The sequence below is a fragment of the Carcharhinus amblyrhynchos genome, chromosome 7, assembly GCF_965287045.1.
Source record: "Carcharhinus amblyrhynchos chromosome 7, sCarAmb.v2.hapA, whole genome shotgun sequence".
NCBI lineage: Eukaryota > Metazoa > Chordata > Chondrichthyes > Carcharhiniformes > Carcharhinidae > Carcharhinus > Carcharhinus amblyrhynchos.
This window is the reverse complement of record NC_137330.1, coordinates 75,247,779-75,273,837: the sequence shown is the minus strand read 5'-3', so window position 1 is coordinate 75,273,837 and position 26,059 is coordinate 75,247,779. Positions and strand designations below refer to the sequence as shown.

At 41.1% G+C, this 26,059-nt stretch overlaps 1 protein-coding gene across 1 annotated transcript; it reads left to right on the top strand.

Moving 5' to 3' along the window:
* The first annotated feature begins 1,309 nt into the window (after positions 1–1,309).
* Positions 1,310–25,871, top strand: slc35f6 (solute carrier family 35 member F6). Its single transcript, XM_080192630.1, has 6 exons — positions 1,310–1,464; positions 16,446–16,518; positions 17,679–17,850; positions 19,072–19,287; positions 20,181–20,291; positions 24,623–25,871. The coding sequence occupies exons 1-6, from the start codon at positions 1,388–1,390 to the stop codon at positions 25,093–25,095; spliced, it is 1,122 nt and encodes a 373-aa protein (XP_080048756.1). The 5' UTR covers positions 1,310–1,387; the 3' UTR covers positions 25,096–25,871.
* Positions 25,872–26,059: the final 188 nt, after the last annotated feature.

The window sequence follows — 26,059 nt, the reverse complement described above, 5'->3', positions numbered from 1 at the left end:
TAGTGCACTACCTGAGCCCTCAAGTCTCATCCTGTCATAAGCCTCCTTTTTCCTTTTAACCAGCGAATCAACTTTTTTGGTGCACCACGGTTCCCTAGCTCGACCATTTCCCCCTTGCCTGACAGGGACATACATATCAAGGACTCGCAGTAGCTGCTCCTTGAAAAAACTCCACATTTCGGACGTTCCCAGACCCTGTAGTCTCCTAGTCCAACCTATGCTTCCTAATTCTCTCCTAATAGCCTCATAATTACCCTCCCCCAGCTAAAACTACTGACCCGAGGTTCATGCCTATCCCTTTCCATCACTAAGGTGAACGTAACCGAATTGTGGTCACTATCACCAAAATGCACACCAATTTCCAATTCTAACACCTGGTCTGGCTCATTTCCCAGCACCAAATCCAATATAGCCTCACCTCTAGTTGGCCTATCTACATACTGAGTCAAAAAACCTTCCTGCACGCTTTGTGCAAAAACTGACCCCTCTAATGAGCTAGAGCTATAGCTATTCCAATCAATATTAGTAAAGTTAAAGTCCCCCATAACAATTACCCTATTACTTTCACTCCTATCCAGGATCATCTCCGCAATCCTTTCCTCAACCTCTCTAGAACTTTTAGGAGGTCTATAAAAGACTCCCAACAGTGTGACCTCTCCTATTTCTAATCTCAGCCCATACTACCTCTACAGACAAGTCCTCATCAAACTTCCTCTCTGACACCGTGATACAATCCTTGACTAATAATGCTACCCCTCCCCCCCTTCTACCTCCTTCTCTACTCCGACTGAAGCATTTGAACCCCAGAACCTGCAACAACCATTCCTGTCCCTGCTCTATCCATGTCTCTGAAATGGCCACAACATCAAAGTTCCAAGATTGTCCCCTACTTAAGAATTTAGAACATACAATGCAATTCATTTCATTGTCTCAGCAGTTGTTAACATTCGAATCGAAACCATAGATTGATGCAGAACAGGAAGCCAGTCGGCCCACCATGCTTGTGCTAACTTTTCGCATAAGCTGACCAGTTAGTCGCACTCTGCCTTTGATCTGGGAAACTTATTTCCTCTCAAATATATACACAGTCAAAATAATGTTAAGAGTGAGATCAATTATTAAAATTAGACGGCCTGCCGCACCTATGTACTCGTGCAGATATGTTTTAAGTGGTTTAAAAATGATTCTGGACGCCGCCCCGCCCCCAAATAAGTGACTCCCACTGGAATTAAAATCTGCCCTGGTGGTCAAAAAGTGCACAGCTCACAAACTGGTGTCAAGCTCTCAGCTGACTGAAGCATGTGATTTCTTGTTCCTGTATCACAAGGGAAGGGCTGTTTCCCTGTAAAAAGCCGCAAACACAGAGGCGCGGTGTTGGGAATTGGACATGGCGTGGACGAAGTATCAGTTTTGCCTGGCGGCGCTAATGCTGGTGACAGGGTCTATTAACACACTGTCGGCCAAGTAAGTAACAAACACTTTGTTTCATACATACACACAGCAGCCGGTGCTGCGCTGGGAGCTTTCAGCCTTGCAGTTGGGATATGTCTCTCTCTCTCTCTCTTTCCTTAAACAGATTATCCCTCCTTGTCCAGGATTTATAATTCGCACCCGGGGATTGCTTGTAGATTTTCTAATTTTTTTTTGTAATCCGCCCAAGTGCAGTAGTTCTAATCTCGCTGGTGTGCGATCCTATTCAAGGCTCGATAGCAGTGGAAATGAGTTTCAGACGTTGGTGAGATGGGCTACGTTGAGTTGAGCGTTAAATAAAGCTGGTGATTTTCTTTTTAAGTGCAGTACCCCGGATCCGACAAATTCTATCCTAAATCTCCATATGCGGGTCATGCTGAAGGACTGCAAATCCCAGTAGGCAGCACTGCAATTGTACTCTACACCAACAGGAAGCATGGGGGTCAGCTGTAAACTGCAACATAATACTCCTGTTATTATGTCATGTGCTACGAGACCCAGTGCTCAAGATATGGTGGTTCATCTTTAAGTGTTTGCCATGTGAATGTTACTGATGATAAATGCCATTTTTTTTATGTATTGACTTTTTGGAAAGATTGTTTCCTTCTGGGTTGAAGAATGAGGAAATTTCAGCTGTGCATTGCAAAAGCATAGCAATTAAATCAATGCAGTTTCCAGCTTATTTGTGCTTTAGTTACGATGACCATACCATAATATGGTACATGGGCTCTCTGCAACATTTCTGGATGTCTAAAATGAAAGTTTGCCCCTGTCCTGATGGTTGTGGTGGAAATATTTGAAGTGTAGGTAGTAGTGCAGGTGTCTCTCATTCAACTTTTATATTAATGTTTTTGTTTTGTATTGGCTTGACTGAGACTCCTAGACCACTTTTTCTGTCCTAGGTTCTCCTAAAATATGTAGATTAGGAGGATTGGCAGAGTAAATGTGGGGTTACAGCATAAACCTGGGTATGAGTTGGTGTTAACTTGAGCTGAATGGCCCCCTGCACGTTCTATAATTTGCAACATTGTATCAGAACACCTTTGGTCTGTGACTGTCAATCCAAATAGTTAGTTTGCATCTTCTAGAGCTTGTGCCTGGGGAGTCAGCTGTTGCTGGTACAGGGTAATGGCCTTTAGCAAGTCTAATTTAGCCATTTCCAATCAATTGATCCCTAGTTTTGATGCCACTAACCAGTCGGCTATCTTCTTGATTGTTAACTATCCATTTTTGAGACAATGCCAAGATGGTGGATGCATTAGTTGTAACCTTTTGGAAGGTCCAAGTGGATTGAAATTACAATGTAACAGCTCCTCAAAAGAGAAGGGATTAAGGAAGTAGAACACTGATTTTTAACATCTGGCATGGAGGAAATATTGGAACTTAAGGATGTTGGAAATGGGCAGAGTCAATGTGGTTTTATTGAATGGGAAAGTTTTTTTTGACTTTTGGCATTTAAGGATAAGATATTACACAATTCTACTGATACTAGGAAGTGTTGTAGCAAACTTGTTATAGTGAAACAGTTTAGCTTAATTTTTAACAATTGAACAATATATAAACATGATCCAATTAACTGCTAACCTATCACAGATCCATTTTGAATAATAGTGTCTACAAGAGACTTGCCCTGTCTTTTTAATTTGGTTTAGTAAAATACAGGTGTACTTGTAGGGACTTAATTACCATCCTGAAGTGAGAGTAGTGCTGCTGCTTTCTTGCAATCCAAGCAGCAACTTCAAAATGAAACAAACAGTATTTCTTTCCTGCAAGCTTAGCACCTCCCATGACTGTCCTTGTCAAGCAACCTGTAAGGGGAATTCCTCAGGGCATCCCATTGGAGAGTCTTGTATGCAGCTGAACCTAGCTAATAAGAATTTGTGGAAGACATTCTTTATTTGACTGACGTAAATGGGAGAGATGGTCAGAGGATTCTAACCTAATTCTAATCACATGGACATAATGGATATATGTATCTGAAGATTTGATCTTCCTACCCCACCTGTTGTCCAAACTGGATGGTCCATTACATTAATACATTTCAACCAATAGCATTCTACCTTTTAGCAGAATTAGGAACTCATTGGTCAACCAAGCCCATAGATTCTTCCACTGTTGCCTTGTAACTTTTACACAAATCTGGTAGATTCCAGGGTTGCTGCTAACTCCTTTATTGTTCCTAGAACCACAGGTGTTATCTTCCTTGTCTGTTTTCTGTCTTTGTATTAGTGGAGGCTGAATACATCTTTGCAGTTAGAAGTTCAGTCTTTCTATTCATTTCAAAAACATTTGGGGGCTTGTAGCTGCCTGACTTGACCCTGATAGGGTGGGTGGCACAATGTTAGCATTGCTGCCTGACGGTGCCAGGAACCTAGATTTGATTCTTGGCTTGGGTGACTGTGGAGTTTGCACGTTCTCGTCCTGTGTCTGCTTGGATTCTCTCCCACGGTACAAAAGGTACGCTGGTTAGGAGCATTGGCCGTGCCAAATGCTCCTTCCATGTACCCGAACAGGCACTAATGGAGTAAAACATGGATTGGTTCTTGTGCCTTAACTATTTATCCAAAGGAATGACATGAAGGGATCAAATGTACAATAGCTAAACTTGAGATAAAGGTTGGCAAGTACATTACCAAGAGGACATATCTAAAACCCTTGCAGAACGGGTGAATAGAATGTGGGGGGAAAATGTGAACTTTGGCTGGAAGAGTAGAAAAGCCAGATTTTAAATCTGGATGTCCTGGTAAGTGATTTAAGGAAGGAAATGAAATGTTGCTGTTTGTTGTATTGGGAATTGAATAGAAAAATCAGCTGTAGAGGGCTTTGAAGTTGCGTGATGTATACAGTTTTGGGCCCTCGCTTTAAAAAGGTTATAGAAGCAGAAATTTCAATTGACTGAAATTGCCCACTCACTGACATCTCATCCCTCTGCACACCTTGCTCTCCCATTCATCTTTGTCACCATTGAACTTTGGCACATACACTTGGTCCACAACTCCAAATCCTCAATGTAAATTATAAACCAATACAGTCCCAACAGTGATCCCTGAAGCACACTTAGTCACTGATCACCAATTGGATAAACACCCATTTATCCCCACATCTTTCAGTTTAGTTAACCAATCCTTAATAATTATCTGTAATGCCGTGCACCTTTATCTTGCATAGCAGTCTTTTTTGTGCGGTACTTTGCTTTCTGGAAATCCACATACAGGTCCACTTTTTTCTCAAATTACAAAGTTCTCCTATGTTAAACATGACCTGCCTTTCATGAACCCATTCTGTCTTCCCAGTGGGATGATTTCTATCCATCCAGATGTCTCTATTTCTTCCTCGATAGATTCAAGCATTTTCCCCACTACAGATGTTAAGCTAATCAGTCTGTAGTTGCCCAGCTTTTGTCTATTCCTTTTTGGAAAACAGCAAATGGGATGTCAGTGTTTTAAATAACCCCAGAGTTCACCAGATTTTTGGTATATGACCACAAGTACATTTGCTACTTTTCCCCCACTAACTCTTGGTATCTCTGAGATGCATTCCATTTAGCCCACTAGCTCACCTAACACTACTCCTTTAGTGATTGTTTCTAGGTTCTCACCTAACCCTAACCACCTTGTCAATTTTTGGCGTGTCAGTCTTTCACTGAAGACCAACACACAGCACCTGTTCAGTGCCTCAGCCATTTCCTCACTTCCTATTATTAAATCCCCCTATCCTCTAGAACCAATGTTTACCTTAACCATGTTGTATATTTGTAGAAACTTCTGATATCTGTTTTTACATTGAGCTAATTTATCTTTGTAGCTCTTTTCTGACCTTTAAAGCTTTCCCAATCCTCTAGTTTCCCATTAATTTTTGCCACTTTGTATGCATTTTCTTATCAACTTGATACCCTCCATAGATATCCATGGCTGATCAGCCTGCCCTTATCACTGGGATATACCTTTTGCTAAGCACTGAAAGATGGCTTTGAAAGTCCTCTTCTGTTCCTCAATTGCCCTGCTTAAGTTTTTTGCTTCCAGTCTACCTTAGTCAACTCTTCCCTCAGACCTTTGTAGTCTACTTTTAAGCACAAGTCAGTGGTATTGGATTTTACCTTCTTGCTCCATCTGTATTAAATTCAACCATACTGTAATCTGAAAGGATCCCCAACTCTAATCGTGTTTCATTACACAGGACCAGATCTGGGATAGCTTGCTCCCTCGTAGGTTCCATTACTGTTCACGGATGCATTTTATGAACTCCTTCTCAAGGCTGCCTTAACCAATCAATTGACAGATTGAAGTCCCCCAAGACAATTGTCATACCACTGTTACATGCATCAGTTATTTCCTTGTTTATTGCTCACCCCACTGACTTATTTGGCTGCCTGCTATTTCTAATTTCCACCCAAATGGATTCAACACTTTTTCCTCCATAGAACCTATATCATCTCTCACTACCACTCTGAGATGATTCTTAAATATCAGCTCCCTTGCCTTCCTTTGTCTTTCGAAATAATCTGATACCTGCTGGATATTTAATTCCAGTCATGACCATCCTGCAACCATGTCTCTAACGCCACTAAATCCTAATCACTCATGATGTGTGCTGTCAACTCACTTTACCTGATTTTGAATGCAATGAGCATTTGGATAAAATGCTCTTGTGCTAGTTTTTATATATTTTGAATTCTAACACCACCTGAGTTCTTCTCCTTTAAGTTTGGGTAAGGTGGCTTGAGTAACAAAATACTGAAGATTCTGGTGGAGAGGAGAGGTAGACCTGGCAGCCTGAGGAAGAAAGGGTTAATAGCTGAATTTTATAATCTGGGCAGGGAACCTGACTGCTGAAAACCTCTGGGTCCTGGCCCTATGCCACAGCTGTCACTTGGCACTAATTGTAAAATGGCCTCTGACCCAATTAGTTGTGCCATGAGGTGGGAGATGCGTCCAGAGCCTAAGCAGGAAGAGAAGCTGGCAGCTATGATGGGACAGTACCTTGGGGGAGAGAGAGAATGTCACCAAGTGCAAATGACCAAATAGAGCACCATATGGAACAAGATGATCCCTTGGTTTTTAATCTTCTGTTCACTTTGAACTTGACAGCTGTGCACATTTGGTGTCTTCAGCTTTGAGAAGTTGCATTCTGTCTCTCCCTGACCTGCTAATGGGCTTACCAAGGAGTTTGGTGAACTGTTAATTGGAGGCCAGTGGCTTCCCTGTTTCTTGCACACTGCCTTGTTATGCTCTGAAGGTGGCAGGATCCAGCACTTCTGCAATTTGACTTTCACATTGTGCCTACATCTGTCCTGACCCTGCCAGCAACTGGAAATAACCACTGTTCCAAGTTGATTACACTATCACCTTTCATCTGAGAACTAGTTATAAAACCATTTTTGAAAGCAGTAGTATAAATTTGCAATTGATGTATGTGCTTTAACCAATCCATAATAGCTGCTGCACATTCAAATCTTGCAAATGCAAATCAGGTGTCTAGAGCTGATCTGAGTTCTACATGTTTTATAATAGAATGATCTGTAGGAATTTTAGTCCAAAATTAATGTTTTCTTTGTTAAGCATACTCAAATCAGGTGTTTTAGATTTGTTCCAGAGAATGCTGTATCCTGACATTTGGCATTGCACTGTGTTTTTACACCAATCTATGGGACTACAAATGATCACCATCATTTGACTTCATGCCCAAGTGTTAAGAAGTGAGAATACTTGCTGCTAAATCATATCTTCTGACATAGGCATCAGATCTTGTGTTATTAACAAATATTTAATATTGTCATTTAACTTTTTCAGATAGCCATTGATTCATCTCCTCCACCTCCAAGCATAAAATGCATTTGTAATGTAAAACGCCTGGGATCTGACCTCCCAGAGAACAAACCCAACATATCTGGTCTATTCTGGCAGCTCATTGATTCCTTCTCAGCACCTTTTTCACCTATTTCCTGTATCACAATTTCTTTGTTAAAATGGGACAATTCTAATTAAAACTCCTGATTCAAACCCCAAGAGCAGTGGGGTTTTATGGCTTTGCTCATCCCAAAACTGTAAAATCCCACCAAGATCAACAGATCTTTCCATGTTCTGCCCCTCACCTACTCTGATTCCTGGACTGGTAAAATACCAGCCATCATGTCTGATTCTTTAGCCACTTGTGGATTGTCCCTCCTTCCCTACCACTAATCCTTCATTTATACATTCTGCCCTGCCCTTATTTCTATATTCATAATCTGCAGCTTTGTCTGCATTTTTGCTAATCTTGCACCTATTTCCCCAGCCAATTCAGATTTATTAACAATCTATTTCCCTTTTTCTCCAGTACTTGCTCTGAAAGAGAGCTTGCATTTACTGTCTTTCATAACCTTGTCTAAAACATGTGGAAAATTTACTTTGACTGCTACCCCCTCATGAATAGAAGAGAACTTTGATTGAATCCTTGAGGCAACTTCATTGAATACCATCTGTTTTAATCAAAAACTTCCTTTGTAAACAGGTAGATGCATTTAGTTAGCATTCTGGTTTCATTTTTTGAATTCCAGATCTTCATTTCTCACCCTGCATGGTTGTCATTAACTTCATTCACTCTTCCAGGATTAGACTGTTTCCGTTCACCTAAATAGCTTTGGCAAGCAGCAAGGCACTGGCATGGTTCCTCTTGGCTTGTAACTTTATAAGCAGCCTTTACACCAAGGGTTATGAATCTTTCTAATTCTGTACCCCAGAGAGCTGTGGAAGCTCAGGCATTCTGTATGTTTGAAGCAAGATAAAGGGGTTATGGGGATAGTGGGTGTGAAAAGCATTGAAGTGTCTAGCCATGGCCATATTAAATGGTGGAGCCAGCTCCAAGGATTGAATGGGCTGCCCATGTCAATTGGGTTGACTACACCATCCCTTTCCAATGTCTCTCTGCTGCCATTCAGCTGGGTGGAACTGCACTTGCCTAAGTCCACCCTCTGACCTGAGGGAGGCTACCTGACTTATCTACATATGGCCCCCTAACAATATAATCTGAAAATGACACCTCAATTTTCTATAATTGAGGAAGGTAGGGGAGAGCCAGGCCCTGTTGTTAAAAAAACTCCCTACTCACCAACTCCATCCCTTGCTCTGATAACTGGCTTGAGGCAGGGTGTTTGTGACCTTGGCTGTTATTTGACTTGAGGTTTCAACCCATACCAGCTGTCATAAAGACTTGCCTTTTTCCATCTCAGTAACATGACCTGACTCTGACTCTGCCCCTTGGCTCACCTGCTGAAACGTTTTTTGTTGCCTTGAATCATCAATCTAACAGTCCTGTCACATTATACTTATCAAATCCTTTGTCATTGATTAATCCTTCATGGATGGCCTTGCAACCTCCTTTCTTGTTTCTCAATCCCACAACTCTCATCTGCACAAATTTAGGCCTTGGGTATTTTGCCACCATTGGCAGTGCCTTTTTAGGAAGGTGTAAGGCTATATTCTGAAATTCCCTCTACTCCTTGATCTCGCTATTTGACACAGCTTTGACCATCTATCCTAACATTGCCTTATGTGGCTGTAGGTCAGGTTTTGCTTTTTATACATGCAATAAAACCTAGTAATAGAAATTGCTTCTGGAATCTCAAATGTCCACCATGTTATCTGTAAGTAATTTCTGATCCACCATTGCATTTTGGTGTACTTTAATCATGATAAGCCCATGTCTTGTGCATTCTTTTGATTTGTATTCTGTTGTCAACTCGCTTGCATGCTTTTAATACTAGAATTGTTGAACCCTGCAGCAAGTTTAAAAATAGACTTCTCTATCAATGTTCTTTTGAATATATAGTAAAAAGGGACATTGTGGCATTACATGAATCCTCAGCACCTTGGTAAAGACAGGTGCGAGGTTCTGCCCAGGCTATAGCGGAAGAGGCAAAAACTCTCACTATATAGAGAGGAAGTGCAACAGATGGGATGCATCCAAGAATGAAGGAAGTCAGTGGAAGTTGTGGGGGCTCTGGCTGCAGTTATTTTTTCAGTTGTCCCTAGACACACATGCTCATTTGGGGAGCCAGTGCAGATATGTTGGGCCAAATGACCTACCTCTTCACTGTAACAGTTGTGGTGAATGCAAATCAATTGCTATTTTAACAGTTCAGCACAGTTTCAAACATGTTTCTGCTAGCAGAGAAATATTGTCTTTCTTGTACTAATGTTAAACCATTTGAGTGCAATATAATGACCAGATTTCAAATGCTATGAGTGCTTGTGTGGGAGTGCGCTACATCTTTCAGAAGGCAACAGCCACTGCAATATTTACCATGATTCAGGACTGATCCAATTCGTGGGTCACCAACACCTCTTGGAGAATGGTACGAGGAGGAGGATCATTATTCTCCAAACAAGAGTTTTAAATAATCAAGTCTCATCACACTACGTGGCTGTAGAAAATGTTTCCCACCAAATGGGTATTTAGAGTGCAAGACTCCTACTGGATACCAATTGGTTATCTGTGCCCCAATTGCTATTCTGATATCCCTAATTAAAATTAATTCTGCTGTAGGAGCTGATTTTGTTTTTGAATCTTAATGCTATTAAACTTAAGATGCAACATCCACTGGGTGCTTGACAGTAAATAGATTACTGCAGCCACAAATATTGGTATTTGACATCTCTGGTTTGTAGGAACTTTTCATGCTTTTTTTTTAGTGGACGACTTTACTTTTTTACTTCCCCAAAGTTGTGTTTTCTACATTAACCAATTCCACTTCAAACTGATGACACTTGTACTTGATGTTTTTAGAGAAGCCACTGATGACACTTGTACTTGATTTTTAGAGAACTTGAGTCAGTAATTGCAGATCTGCTTCTCTACAGAGGGTGGTGAATGTCAGGAACATGTTGCCTGGGGAGGTGGTAGGAGTAGATATGATAACAGCATTTAAGGGGCAACTGGACCTATACATGAATAGGATGGGAATGGAAGGATATGGACTACAATTTTAGTTTAGGCAGGCATCATGATCGGTGCAGGCTTGGAGCGCCTGTTCCTTGCTGTAGTATTCTTTGCTTCACTCTGAATTCAGTGGGAATGAAATGGAGTGAGCATTTTCAACATCTGTTTGGGGGTGGGGAAGAAATAACATGGCAATTCTATAGCTGTAACCAAAAAAATTTCTGAAAAGTAAACAACTATTGAATTGCTTCTGCAAAAGCTGGGATTAAAAATCCATAGTCTAATACAATGTAATGAATTAGTCTTGACTTCCCACAGTGTTAAAAGTAACACTGCACCTTGGCAAGGGGCATGTGTGGAACTATGAATAGCTGAACTAACAGTTGGCTGCATCTTGGTTTTATTTTTCATGCTTTCTGCTTTTATTGTCCATGATGACCACCAGTGACCTGTCTCTGCAGAATACACAATAGACTGAATTAGTGTTCATGACAATTGAAACAAGCAACTCAGCTGCTTGGCAAGCATTTGACTCATCTGTCATGAATGAGCTAGAATTTCCTTAAAATAGGACTAGTAAGAGCCTTTGCCAGACTTGGATGTAGCAGTTTACTCTTCTGGAGCTGAAACAGTATTCTGTCTTGGTGAGTCCCCTTGAGTTGAAGCACACCCAAGTGGGTTCCAGACACTAGAGGGATAAATGTACAAGGAAATGTAAATCTGGATTTGCTTGTGCTTTGGACACTTGAAGCCCAGATGAAATGGGCTTGCAGCCATTTAGGCCATGCATGCTACCTTTTTCATGTTAGTAGTGTTTTTAAAAACAAAAATTACCCAGAAATTGTAGCATCAATTGTCTCTGCACTATAATCCTGAGATGCGAAACTTGGAGCTGGTCATGATATAGTTATGCCTCATGGGAATTCACAATAGAGGAAAATGATTTCCCATCAGGAATGGGATGTGTAGGGTAGGCCTGGGACTTCCATGTGCTACAAAACATAGGCAAAACTGCAGTGTAGTGAGGTCCAAGGTCCTGGCCCAAAATGTGTCTTGTGCATCTAAGCATAGTAAATGATCAACAAATATTTTTAATGCAAGATGATTGGGATTTGTATTCAATTTCTCATGGGTGGTGGAGGATGGGACATTCACTAAATGTAGTTCCATTTAAGCAAATGGTTTAATCTTTATCTGCTGTAGTGCACTTGAAGATATCTTGTCTATTGCCCTCTTGTAGTTTTGAGGGCTGATCCTCTCATCGCAACAGTGGTGTGGGGAGGAGAGGGTCTTACAAACTCCCAAGTTGTGCAGGTTAAGTGGATTGGCTATGCTAAATTGCCCTTGGTGTTGGGGGATTAGCAGGGTTATGTGTATGGTTAAGGGGATAGGGTCTGGGTGGGATTCAGTGCAGATTCAAATGGCAGCCACCTGCACTGTAGGGATTCTGATTCACCTCCAGCCTTGGCATTGCATTCCTCTATCTGGCATCTTGTACAACCCTGATTTTTGTTTCTCCAATTCACACCAATGATATGTCTTGAACTGAAGCTTTGAAATAGCTGCTTTCACACTTCTTTACTCCGAAATCCTTTAAACCTAACTTGATTCAAGTGTTGTGGGTTATGCACAAGTCATTTTGGAGAAAGTAAATAGCATCTCGTTATTTGAAGTCGAGAAACTTGTTGCTTTTTGAAGGCTAAATCTTAATCTAGGATATTCAATTCTCCAATAGTCTAGTGGCATGTGGATTCTAGTAGCTGATGAATGGAGTAGGACGTTGTTACCCTTAGCTCTTTGGATTGACTCTTGGGTTAGGTTTAATATGGTAGTTGGATGCATTTGAATAGAAAAAAATATCTTTGTTACAATCCCACACCAGTCCCTTTTTGAACCACTAAATCGTGAAACTCAAAGAAATATGACTTGCTGATGCATCTAAAATGTTCAGGCACATCTAAATCAAAACAGTCAAGTAAGCATGAGGTTTTATGGAGCATCATGTTATTCCTTTACCTGCAGAATTGCTGACAAAGTGATTTGTAGAGTGAACGATGATAGTTGCTAGTCTTGTTTTATGACTGCAGTGTGTAGGATGCATGCATTTTGTTGTTTGGTTAGTAGCTAGTAAAATATTTTGTGCTTTTTAACTAGAAAAGCCAGTTTAAACCACAGGACTAGACACCCAAATTCAAATCCTTGGCTCATGGCAAAATACATAAGAATTCATTTGTGTAAACTTGGTGGGGCTTTTCCCCACAAGGTACCAGTGTATTGCTACCGTACTTAACATCTCATTAAAATTCTTGTTTAACAATTGTCCCTTGCTGTTTCCATAGCAGAGCAATTGTGGTTTGTTCAAATGGCTACTATTTTTTTCCTTGCAGTATTCTTCCCTTTTCGTGTGCTTAGAAATTCTAGCTCAATGTTTTCATTTGTCATGTGCTTTGTAACTTTATAATTCTGGAGATTTCCACTGACTGGAGAAATGAACAGTTATCTGCTTTACCCTGCTAGTAGCAAAGTAGCTGTTTTCCCCCTCCCCTACTTTTGGAGTTGCGCTTGTGTCTATAAACTGACAAAAGTGCAACTTGTCTGTTTTGTTTGGAGAGGGGGGAGGGTAGAGAATAGTCCTGAGGTTGTGCAGCTTCCCTGCTGTGAATGGCTTAATTAACTTGCATAAAGTTGATCTTTCTCTGTGCCTTGGCTATGACTATAACACTACATTCTGCACTCTCATTTCCTTTATGACCAGTATGTTTTTGTCTGTATAGTATGCAAGAAAGGATACTTTTCTCTATATACATGTGACAATAAAGCCAAGAAAAGGCATCCAATTAAGGCACTTAAATATTATTTCTGGGGTGGGAATAAGAACATTCCTTTTCAATTTCAGAGAAGTATCCCTGAAAAGAGGTCTGTGATGAAGCTTTTCATGTATTCTTGCATCCATCCTGATGAACACAACACCCTTCAAGGTGTTGCCATGAAGACGCTAGGAAACTACTGTTCTCCAGGTTTTTAATTCAGATAGCATTTGGACATGTCCCTGCATATGAATATATGTAGTTTGCTGGCCATTGAGCTACATTGCCTAACTGATCTTGAATTGGTTATTTTAATTAAAGAATAATCTCTTGTTGAAACGTGAGTCTGTTCAGTGATGTGCCACTCGCAGAAACACCATGGCAACTGGATGCACTGCCACTTTCTGAATTTGTTTGAACTTATAGACACTCGTGTATACCCAAAAGATGTTGCCATGAGATTCCTTCTAATCCCAACTCCTGCTAATTTATTTATTTTTTCCACAAGAAGCACATGGCCAAAGAAATGACCCCCTTGCATCATTTTGATTACAAATTTGCAGCTATGTGCAAGAATTTTCTTACCCACCTTAATGCACTCCAACCTGAACTCAAATTCATCTTTTTAAAGACCCTTTTTTTGTGATTCTCTCCTATTATCTACCTACTACAAGTTATCACATTTGAGCAACAAGTAAAGCTAGCTGTTTTTCACCACTAGTATGTAGTGTCACTGCCATGCCAGAGATATAATCTGCCACCTGTTGGGACTATTGTATTCTAAGAAACACAGCTCACAATTAAACAATTTAGTCAAGTTCTGAAGGAGCAAGATTTTATTTGACGTTCTTGCAAGACCGGGTGTCTAGCGAAATAGGCACACCTTGCATAGATTTGCAGTACATTTTATACTTTACAAGCATTGTAATGGCTTTGCAATATGTTGTTCTCCCCTAATTGGTGGTCCCTGTCCCATCTGTGTTGTCATTCCCCTATTGGCTCGGTGTCATCCTCTCTATTCCCCATCTAACAATGTCTCCTGTTATCACGAGTGCATTAGCAAACTCATCCATCTTATGCAACACTGTTACATGTCCAGTTCAGATTGGCAGTAATCAATCCTTTGCCAACTTAATCACTGCTGTCCCAACCATCTCAGTGACCTTTTCCCCTTTTATGCTTAGTTGTAGAAACAACACATCTTGCAGACCATTTGCTTTTTATAACGTGGGCCTCTTACATTCCTGCAGGATGTAGTGTATGCTTCACTGCACATCACATCTATGATGTTATCTCTACTGGCAGTCTTTTTATTATCCCTAATTATTGCTGTGTTAGCAGCATCGAACCTTATGTCCTATGTTTGTGACTAAACTCAGTTGTTTCCATAAAGTGGGTTATCAATGTGCCTGACTATATCCAATCTATTTAACTTTAAGCTATTTCTCTATGCTGTACAGATGTGTTAACAGCATCTTTACCTATTGCTCACAGTATCAACCAGCACATCCCTTTGGCTGTTCCCAATATCCAAAGCCAAACTTGCAAAAAACATTCCAAGTGCTTTTAAGAATTACAACAACCAGTTCAAGATGCTTTGGGCTTGCATTGTGGCTCACCTGTATTTGCAAGCTACACATACCCAGAGATGTCTGCCACACAGGCAAAAAACATAACCAGGCCTTTTTTGCATTAAAAGCCTGGGGAAGAATTACTGATTTTGGTCTCCAAGGCAATGCCAACCAATTGCTCCCTTTTCTTGTGGAGTGTAAATTGTTGCTAACTTTGAAATTTTGCATTCTTGCATCAATCTTAATGTAAGATGGTCCTTTTAAGTAATACTCAGTTCTGCTTTACCAAGTGACTGTCAGTAAACTGCACTATTCTGGCAACACTTGTACAGTAAACTTGCTGCATAACATTAGCAAGACCAGGATAAGCAAACTCTATTTTCCCAAGTATAAATCCTCATTTGTGTTGAAGGTTTTAGCTTGTATAGAAATGGCATGCTTATTGAGATGCATAACTTTTCTTCAAGGTTCCAACTGTGTTTCAGGACAGTCTCATCTCTTGTTGAGAAATCAGGAGCTAGAATTCCTGCTCCTGAATTCCATACTTAGTTGGAAGATGTTTCTTTGCTTCCCACCAACAGTCAACTGTGAGTTGTAGTTTTACAGCAAGGAGGTCTTACAGCCCATGTTCGCATCAGCCATCAAGCACCTATCTCTTCTAATCCCATTTGCCAGCACTTTGCCCATATGAACCATGACATTTCAAATGCATTTTAAATGCTGATGGTTCATGCCTCTACCACACTTTCAGGCAGCAAGTTCTAGATTCCTACCACCCTCCAGGTGAAAAGATTTTCCTCGTCTCTTCCTATAAACCTGCCTTCGATCTGTCACCTGGCTATTTTCCACTCTGCTAAAGGGAAAGATTCCTCCTACCTTCATAATTTTATCCACTTCAATAAAGTTCCCTCTGGACCCTGTCTGCTCTTAGGAAAACAACCCCAGCCTATCCAGTCTCTTTTCATAGCTGAAATGCTCTAGCCTAGGTAAAATCCTGGTAAATCTCTGCACAACCACTTCCTACAGTATAGTAACCAGAACTACACACACTACTCTAGTTATAGCCTAACCAGTGTCTTGTACAGCTCCATCAGAACTGATGCTTTGTATTCCCTGGGGCCTGACCATGCATTGTATATTCTGTTGCCTTGTCAGTCCTCCTGAAGTTGTGCATCAAGCTTGGTAACAAGGCTACCCAGCTGTTCTTGAATCGGTTGGTACGTGACTTAAGGTTTTTTCACTTTCTTTTCCTGGTGGAAGTGTGTGCCTGGGGTGCATGGGGTCCTTAATTATGCTTTGCCAAGGCAGCAGGAAGTGTAGGCAGCCACTGGATTGGAGGCTGGTTTGTGTGATGGATTGGACTAAATTCACGACCTTCTATAGTTTCTCGCAGCCTTAGGCAGAACAGGAGCCATAGCAAGCTGTGATGCAACCAGAAAGAATTTTGTAAAACTGCCATGCTTTCCATTTCTCAGGAAGAATAACCTGTTTTTCTGCTTCTGTTATCAGCTGACTAGATGAACTCTTGTGAATATTGTTCTAATTTGGGTTCTCTAGCTGAACCTCCTACATCTCCAGTAACCTGGATGATGATGATGAAAGTTGCCTAGCTCCCTTGCTGGTGTGCACAATTGCATTTTTAAAATTGATAGCTGTGAACAGTTTTCTTTAATTTTCACAGGTGGGCAGATGGATTCAGTGCTGAAGGTTGCAATGGATCACAGAAACACTTATTCAATCATCCTTTCCTTCAGGTAAGTATACATTTAAATAATGACCAGCAATGCTGTACTAAACTATCTCAGAAGACACTCACTATCCAACTCTGAATCTGCAAAAACAATAAATGGTAGTTGGGCAAGGAGAACAAATTATTTCAGTAGGAATAATGTGGAATTTTCCCATCCTGCCCACCATGGAAATTATAGTGGGCAGGGCATATACCATGCAAAGATCCATTGACTTTGGGCAGGATTTTCCAATTTTGGGGTGGGCACAGCTGAAAATCTTTAAAACCATGTTGTCTTAAGTGGCTTTCTGTCCCCACTATCCTACAAACAGCTTTTCTTGCCCTCTCTCTTGGCCTGATAGTCCTTCCCTCCCTACCTAAGCCCATCGCCTGTTGCTCTTAAAAAGCATCACTGTCTTCCTCTGTCACTTTTAACCAAGCTTTCAGTTGCTGCCTTATTCGTGCCCAATCTGTAAACAGCTTGGGAAAAGTATCTTCTAGTTGATGTTGGAACACTTCAAAAGAAGAGTTGGGGCAGGGATAGTTCAGCCTTGCAGAGAGGCTGAACATCAGCTGCCTTCTTTCCGTAACTTGTAACAGTGCAGCACTCCCACTGTACCCTCCTAGGGGAGGCAGTTGCCTAATGGTATTATCACAAGACTGTTAATCCAGAAACACAGCTAATGTTCTGAGGACTTGGGTTCAGATCCCACCACAGCAGATGGTGGAAGTTGAGTTCATTGTCACTTGTATTTTATTCCTGCCCGCCACCCCCCCCCCCCCCCCCCCCCCAAACAACATCTGGCTCACCTTCCTTTAGGGGAAGAAATCTAGCCTACATATGACTCCAGAGCCATAGCAATGTGGTTGACTCAACTGCCCTTGGCAACAAGGTATGGGCAACAGAAAAGTGGCCAGCCATCAATGCCCATATCCCACAAATGGATTAAAAATTGGTTTTGATTCGGTGCTTGAGTTTGGGCTAATGATGGATCAGATTGTCTTCCTATTGTCAACTAGGCACAAGGCAGGGTTGTGCCAGATTTTTAGTACCTCTAGCTTCCATTCTTGCAACTGAAGGAGATCTGAAATAAATGGAAGAAGCATGAAAGCCAGTTTTGCTGAGCTGAGAAAAATATAGACCATCTAATGCTTTCTCACTGGGCTGTGTTCTGTCTCTTGCAGGCTGCGGGCATGTTCCTTGGGGAAGTCTCCTGTTTAGCTGTGTTCTACATCATTTTATGTTACGATCGACAAAGAACAGAACCCCAGATGGCTCCTGTGAGAAAGTTCAACTCATTCCTTTTCCTACCACCTGCACTGTGTGACATGACAGCCACCAGCATTATGTACATTGGTAAGAATTGCTGATTGCTTGTATTTGATAGGAACCAATATAAGCCAAAATGTGTGTGGATTTTTTTGGCAGTACTGTTGTCCATGCCTCTTAATAATTGAGAACATGAACCAAAATCTGGTCAGCAGCATTTGATTTTTCTGTAATCTTAAATCATGCTGCCTTTTGTGATTTGGAATCACTCAATTGAAATAAATGTTACTGTGCATTGTTGTGGATCACTTGCAGCAAGTGTGCTGTTTTTGAGCCATTACACCTGACTTGTCATATTGGCCAACCACTTCCAGCATTTGTACAATTTGTTTTTTAAATAGCAGTTTGTTTACTGTTATTAGCTATTGTCTGCTGCTCCAATTTAGCTTGACTAAATACACAGATCAAGAATTGATCCATATGACAGACTAACAGCACATATGTCCAATGAATCACCAGGGAAACAAAACAGTAAGAATTAAACTGTGAAGCAAATGTTTACATTTCAAGACGTGCATCCAAAATAGCTATCAATTTTCAGAATTGGCATTGTAATAAAATGACAAGGGATTGAAGATCGACAACAATATGAAATACTTGAGTATTTGGTATTACAAGCTTTCGAATTCACTTTTTTGATCATCAGGAAAAATTTAATCTCAGGGGTCAATCAGGGAATTAGTTCTGTTGAACTTTGGCACACTAATTTCTAGAATGTCATTTTAAAAATGTTTTCTGCATTCAGGTTGCCTAGTATCAACTTGCCAGTTGTTTTTGCAGCCAGCAGGGGGAGGTCACCAATGATCATCTAATCAATCCATATGCCATGACACTGGATGGTAACTGAAGGCAATATGCAGATAGTGGTTTGGGTTAACTGAGCATGTTGCTTCTGAATCCATGCTACTCTGCTCCTATGACCAAAAAAAATCTTCTTAGTGGACAATCAGTAAGAGCAAGTTAATAATTTGCATTTCATAAGTCAATCATTGGTTGCTTAGTATAATGGGAAAATATCCATCCACCCTGCTCTGTGGATAGACAGGCTGTCTTTTTTTGAGATGCTTGTGTTCTAAGGAGGTTCATTCAATGTTGTATTCATTTTTTATTTTGGATGCTGACTTATTGGGAATAGTGCGGGCGTTTTATAGGTCTGTCAGTGCATCTTTTTGATAAATCTAGCCTGGATCAGTCAGGCCCATACATCGCAATGCATGTTTCTGTACATGATTTTGTTTTATCTTACAGCTTTAAACTTGACAAGTGCATCCAGCTTCCAGATGCTACGTGGAGCTGTTATCATCTTCACCGGCTTGCTCTCCGTTGCCTTCTTAGGCCGTCGTTTGATGACAAGCCAGTGGGTTGGGATTTTTCTCACCATCTGTGGCCTTGTAGTAGTGGGACTGGCTGACTTTCTCAGTGGAAATAACAATGAAGGGCACAAGCTATCCCAGGTTATAACAGGTAATTGGGTTTAGTGCACCTTTTGGTGGGGGCAGGATTTTCTGATCCTTCACCCTGGTAATATCTTCTGGTCCTGCTGAAGGTTTGGGATCCTTGGATGGGTGAACCATGCAAAACATTGTGTGGCTGTCTGTGGGACCAGAAGATCCTGCTGGTGGCCAATTACAAGCTGCCTCCATTGCCAGAAAGCACATTTGTGGATCTGATGTGATTGTAGGCTACTTGTATTCTAGTAAAAGTTTAATCTAACACTGCCTTAACTGTGTCAACTGAACTGCACAGTTGTTTCTTCCCCGGAATTGCATATTGTTGATTATAATCTGTTTATTTTGTAAGCATTGTTCTAGATTATCTGTCTTGGTCCATAAGTTTGACTGGAGTGAACCCCCTTATTGAGTATCATACAGTTCACTTAGTGCTCTTAAAAAGTTTGGGGGTGGGGGGCTCAGGAAGTGACTGCAAGATGGTCTGTGCCCAAAATTTAAGTCAATTTGTTGAACTTCAGACTGGTCTGGCCTTGTTGAAATTTGCTACTGAATGGAAACAATCCATTATCACTCCCAATCTCCAACAGTTTCAAATATTGCTTGTTCAAAGCACCAACCTTTTAATCATTGAACTGGACCACTTAATTTACCAATTCTGCTTTGGGCAACAGGTTGAATATTCTGGCCATTCACACCAGTGGGATTCTCTCAGCCTGCAGTGAACAGTTTCCCCATCCTCGCTTTCAGTGGCAGTTAGATGTGAACAGCTAGAAGATCCCAGTCTGTGTCTCCATTTTTGGCTCAAAACACAAATCTTCACTCCAGATTGGAATTTTGCAGCAACAATTATGCGTTTTAGTTCCTTTTTGTTTATTTAAACAAAAAAAACCCTCCTTTTAATCCTAGGAGATCTCCTAATCATCATTGCACAAATCATTGTGGCTATTCAGATGGTGCTAGAAGAAAAGTTTGTTTACAAGCATGATGTACATCCACTTCAAGCTGTGGGTACAGAAGGTATGTGTTTGTGCTGGTCATGAAAACCCTAAAATGTTCTCAAATCATAGTCTGAAAGGGAGAATGTCCATGTTTGTGAACACTTTGGCATATTTGTAATGGGGGGGTAGGGGGAGAGGAGGAGGAGGAGAAAACCATCTGGCTTTATTTGGGATTTGTATGATAAATGGCTGGGAATATGTTAGGAGTGCAATAATTGTAGATCAGATGTTTGTTTTATTGCTTATTTATGGTCTCCAGACCAAACTGTCAATCATAGCTATTATTCAGGGATCGATACATTGTTCCTTTCACTAAAGTAAATCCAAGAATGAAGTTCTCCATCCTCCCAGCCACATGTTTTTGTGCTGGCAGGAGGTGGCACATTGTTTACTAGCAGCAAGATTCTCTGGTTCCACTGCTGTCTATGGGAATTCCCATTATCATCACTTCTCACTAGTGAGAAACCCACAGGTGTGGGATTGAGGAATTTCTGTCTGGATCTTCCTTTAAGTTTATTTTAAGAAGAAAATTGAGATTGCACCAGAGGCATTTGCATTTCAGTAAAGGCAGCTTCCTTTTAAATTCATTTGTGCACCACAGTTGGTGAGTGAAGTTTAGTTATGGGGATAATTGCAATTCATTGACCTAGCATTGGCATCAAGCACTGCCATCTCCACAGTACCTGCTGTTGTACCTGGTGGGTTTTTAGCTTGTAAAGCTGATGTTTTATTTGTTAGAACGTGGCCACAGTCGAATCATGTGTGGGGGGGGGGGGCGGCGGTGGTGGTGGATTCTCATCCTGCTGCACCACTTTTGTAGCACAGCAGGCCAGAGACAAGTGGAGGCCATTTCACAGGCTTCCTGCAGGACACCACAGCTTCCATGCACTTCTGGCACCGTCAGCTCGGCACCAGAAATCGGCATGGGGCTACATAATGTATGCAGCTACTCACTTAAATGCTATTTGAATAGCAGTAGTGGGCCCAGGACTGCAAGCTGCTTTCCTCTTGCCAGTCTGGATCCCTGGCACTGCCAGAGGGGTCATGCCAATTCTCAGGGGGCCCACTAGGGGGTTGGGGGGGGGGGATCCTAATGCCATTCAGCAGGTGGGCTGAGTGACAGGGAGGCAAGTGATCAAGGCTAGTTGTCAGATTGGGGTGGCTTGGGCATATTTGTGGGACCAGCAATCAGGCTATGGTGAGAGGCTGGCACTCAGCAAAATGCTGCTGGCCTCTGACGTGGAATAGGCCCCACTCACTAATTTTAACAGGATTTATGCTTGTGCATTCTGCATTTTGAAACTCCTTCACTCCAGTTTTTATGCAATTTTTTTGAGAATAATCCTCATGTTGAATCTGAACTTAAAATTTGGATATTTACTGCATTTTGCTGCCATTTCTATCCCTACTAATTAACAATAGTGGCAGAAGGTGACCATGCAATATAATCATTGCATTGTGTATGCATACTTTTTTTATTCCTGGCTCGTTTACTCCCTTTTATCCTGGGATGGTACAATAGTTAGCACTGCTGCCTCACAGCTCCAGGGACTTGGGTTCAATTCCTAGCTTGGGTCACTGTCTGTAGTGTTTGCATGTTCTGTGTCTGTGGATTTCCTCAATGCTCTGGTTTCCTCCCACAATCTGAAAGATGTGCTTGTTAGGTACATTGACTCAAACAGGCACCAAACTGGCAACTAGGGGAATTTCATAGGTAACTTCATTGCAGTGTTAATGTAAGCCTTACTTATAACACACACTTCACCAACTCTGTGGTCACACTTTAGTTTAAAAACTCTAATTCAGTGGTTTACTATATTCCTCTTGCATAACCCCTTTTTATTCTAATCTTCAACTTCCTTTTGAATCACAGAAGAATCAGTTTGTTTTTGAACATTGAATTATTTTTGAGTTTCCCACAGCTTATTGACTGTAGGACTTTTTATCTCATTACCAATGTAAATCAAAGTTTATTTGTCACAAGGTTTACATTAACACTGCAATGAAGTTGTGAAATTCCCCTAGTAGCCACATTCTAGTACTTGTTTAGGTCAATGCATCTTTCAGAATGTGGAAAGAAACCCATGCAGACATGGGGAGAACATATGAACTCCACACAGGCAGCAGCACCTGGGTCTCTGGTACTGAAGCAGCAGTGCTAACTACTGTGCTGTCCCAACCTTGCCAAGTTTTCCCCTCTACCTAATGAAATTGGCTTTGCTTACATTTGAGGTTTTTACTGAGTTAAAGTATTGATCTCGAATTTGTTTTGTGTATCACTGGAGAAGATCTTTTGCTAAGAGGCTACTAGTTGGCTCTTTCCCCACTACACAATACTATCTCTAAATATCTTTACCCCTATTTGGTTTCAATGTTCTAGAAAGCTGATTTGAAAACATGTTCAAGACTGCCTTTAGGCAATGTAATACCAGAAAGACAAATCAAATAGGCCAAAGGCAACATTAAGGAGCCAAGGATGTTCAGCTGTCTTGTTCCAAATTTCCATCCATACTACCACTGCCTGATCTTCTAAGCCATCTTTACCCTGAAGTGAATTCCCAAACTTGTCATCTTACTGGCTGATATAAATTAATTTGATCTACTCTTCTGTCTTGCTACAAATGTTTTGTGCATTCAGATTGGCTTTAATTTTTCACTTTCACCGTGCTCACCTTTACCTACATCACCACTACACTGCTGTATTGTCTTCAACTTGTCTCACCTCAACACTGCACCTCCCAGCCCAACCACAAACATGAAGCGCTCTCAACATTCCCAATGTTGTGCAATTTCCAAAATGTTTATCCCAGCCCAGTGGAGTCTATGAACAGAACAGCTTGTGCTGCATGAATCAAAATCCCTACGCTAATCTTTGAACCACTCTGTCCCTAATTTCTGAATTAGCACTCAAGCCTGGCGAAATTGGCTCAGATACTTTTCAATCCAGGATTCTCATCCAGAGGTAGCTAATCAGTACCTCTAGGATAAAGATGAGGGCTGAGGCTCCTCCAAAGTCTGACTTTGCAGGTGCACCCTCCTGGCCCTCACCAACTATATCTACTAAACCTAAGGGCTGTGTGTGCTTCCTGAAATGGTGCTTCCCCCTCACTGATGCAACACAATGTTTGCAACTGACTCCCACCACCTTAAGTTGCAGATGTAGTTGTCCAGAAACAGTCACATGCTGCTGCAACACACCTAATGTCCTAATGTGTCTGAAACAGTTTACTTACAGGGTTTGATAAGTTGCAGATTCTTGGCTCTTGCATTTGATCCACTTCCCTAGGTTAAAGTGCAAACTGAACTAGACCAGCCACATAAATATTGGCTACAACACAGCTGAGGTGAATAACCCCTTCCTGGCTTCCTTTTAAGGCTGGCCTACAAGGCACAGGTCAGGAGTTTGATGGATGATGTGGCTCCAACAACACTATCCAGGACAAAGTAGCCTGTTTGACTAGCACCCCCATCCATCTTGAAACATCCACTTCCTTTGGCATTGATGCACAGTGTGCCATCTACAAGATGTACTGCAACTCATCAAGCCTCCTTCAATAACACCTTTCCAAGGTTATGAATGCAACCACCAAGAAGGACAAAGGCAGATGCATGGTACCACCATAGGACTTGGTGCAAAAGTAGGCCACCACACTGACTTGGAATTATAATCCCTGTTCCTTCACAATATGTGAATCTATACTACATTGACTGAACTGTTTCAAGGAGGTAGCTCAATTAGGGAAGGACAACAAATGTTGGCCTAGGGACCAACACACATTCTGTTCATATAAAAATTCATCAGTGCTGCTGTTTGTAACATCACTGACTCTCCACCACCCTCCTTATCTGCAAGTCTGCTTTTGAGCCTTGTTTTATCCTCTTTCAGGACTTCTGACTTTTCAATAACAAATACCAATTTTAGTTCTTCTAGGAATGCAGGTGGGTTCATCCACTAGACAGTTGATAGTGAACTCGTGTTTTCTTCAAATGCACTTGGCTAATAATTCATCTTGCTGCTGTATATTGGCTACCATGTTTACCCATTTTAAGGGGCAGATATTTGGTCAAAATGGTATTCTACTGCTAAGTGTTATGGAACTGACGATTTTCCACTTCAGGATTTTGGCAAACAGCACATGATAGTGCTGTTGGATTGATAGTAGCAAAAATGGTCTGGGGAATGAGCAAAATTTATAGTGTGTATATCAGTCTTGAGCAATGTCTGTTTGGCAGAGAAGTCCTCTTGTCTACCATGTACCTTGTAAACTGTTCCTATATTTGATCTGTAATACTTAAAATCTGCTCAATGAAAATCTTATTTTTCTAATTTGTCACTTGTTTTCTCTTTAGGAATGTTTGGATTCATCATCCTAACTTTGCTGTTGATTCCAATGTACTATATCCCTGTAGGCCAGTTTGGTGGCAATCCTAGAGGTGTCCTTGAAGATGCACTTGATGCCTTCTGTCAAATAGGGATAAAGCCATTAATCTTTCTAGCCCTCTTGGGGAACATCTTGAGTATTGCATTCTTCAACTTTGCTGGTATTAGTGTTACAAAGGAAATCAGTGCAACTACAAGGATGGTTCTGGACAGTCTGCGGACCATCATCATCTGGATAGTGAGCCTCTCGGTGGGTTGGGAACAGTTCCATGGTCTCCAAATCCTTGGTTTTTTCATCCTGCTGTTAGGTGCTGCACTCTACAATGGGTTTCATAAACCATTGCTAGCAAAGCTTCCCTGGTGCAAGGAGCGAATGGAGGAAAATTTTGAAAGGGAACGATTATTGACTGAAAACAAAGACTCCATAAATGTTAGCCCATAATGAATAAATGCCTCACTGATTTAGGAAGGTTTCTTTTTTAATGGAAATAATTTAGTTTCACTTTTTTTAGATTTTTTTGCCAATTGATGAATCCACTTGGTGTTTGTAATTTAATGGTGCTGCTTCTGGACTGTTACCTTCCTACTGGTGCCATGGATGAGTGCTGTGCCGGTCAGTCCTTCTGGCTTACAGTTTTGCATAATGCTACTTGTACTGTGATGAGGGGGCATATAAGGCCAGAGTGACTTGCAGCTACCATAACTGGCTTTAGCAGGAGACCTAAAGATTGGGAATGGAAGGGAAATGATTAGTGTTTTCTGTTATCATTCCCCTGTGCTCTTGGAAACCCCAAAATTCTTATTTGCAGCTGGCGCTCATACATTTCCCAGTTTTTCTGAAGCCCCCAGTACTACACAGACTGCTAAAGTAATAAGTAAGTAAACTGGTGGTGCCTACCTGTCCCCTTTCAATCACGTATCTAAACAGTCACACTGGGCTTCTGCAGTTGCAACCATCATTCAGGAATCTAAAAAGTAGAAACTAGATGCCAATGATTCTTTTTGCCATATGTAAACTCTTGCACGGACCTCCTAAACACAGTATCCTGTAAAGTGGGGGTAATTTTATGGATAAATTCTGCTTTTGAGCACCCTTGAATTGCATGAACCAATTTGGTGTAAAACTGCCAACACTCAAGGCAATCTTTGTACATTCCAAGGAAATTATTTTTAAGTTATAAAATTATGTATATATTAAATTCATTGCTTCTATACAAACCATGTGGCATGACTGTGTCTTTCTTGTTAACACTATAGGCAAATGTGTGACTGCAGTATGATCTCATTGTGGTATTGTAATATCTGTGCCCTGAACATACAATTGATCAATTGTCAGTTTTAAAACCAGCTGGATTTTTCATTGAAGATGCCATGTATCTTGCACCTTCAGCAGAAATTTAACAAAT

What these genes read in the sequence shown, in the direction of transcription:
- slc35f6 (XM_080192630.1), top strand. Translation starts at nt 1,388, where the DNA reads ATGGCGTGGACGAAGTATCAGTTTTGCCTGGCGGCGCTAATGCTGGTG. An exon ending in ATTAACACACTGTCGGCCAA is followed by an intron (nt 1,465 to 16,445) that starts GTAAGTAACAAA and finishes TAATTTTCACAG; the next exon opens with GTGGGCAGATGGATTCAGTG. An exon ending in CACCAGCATTATGTACATTG is followed by an intron (nt 17,851 to 19,071) that starts GTAAGAATTGCT and finishes TTTATCTTACAG; the next exon opens with CTTTAAACTTGACAAGTGCA.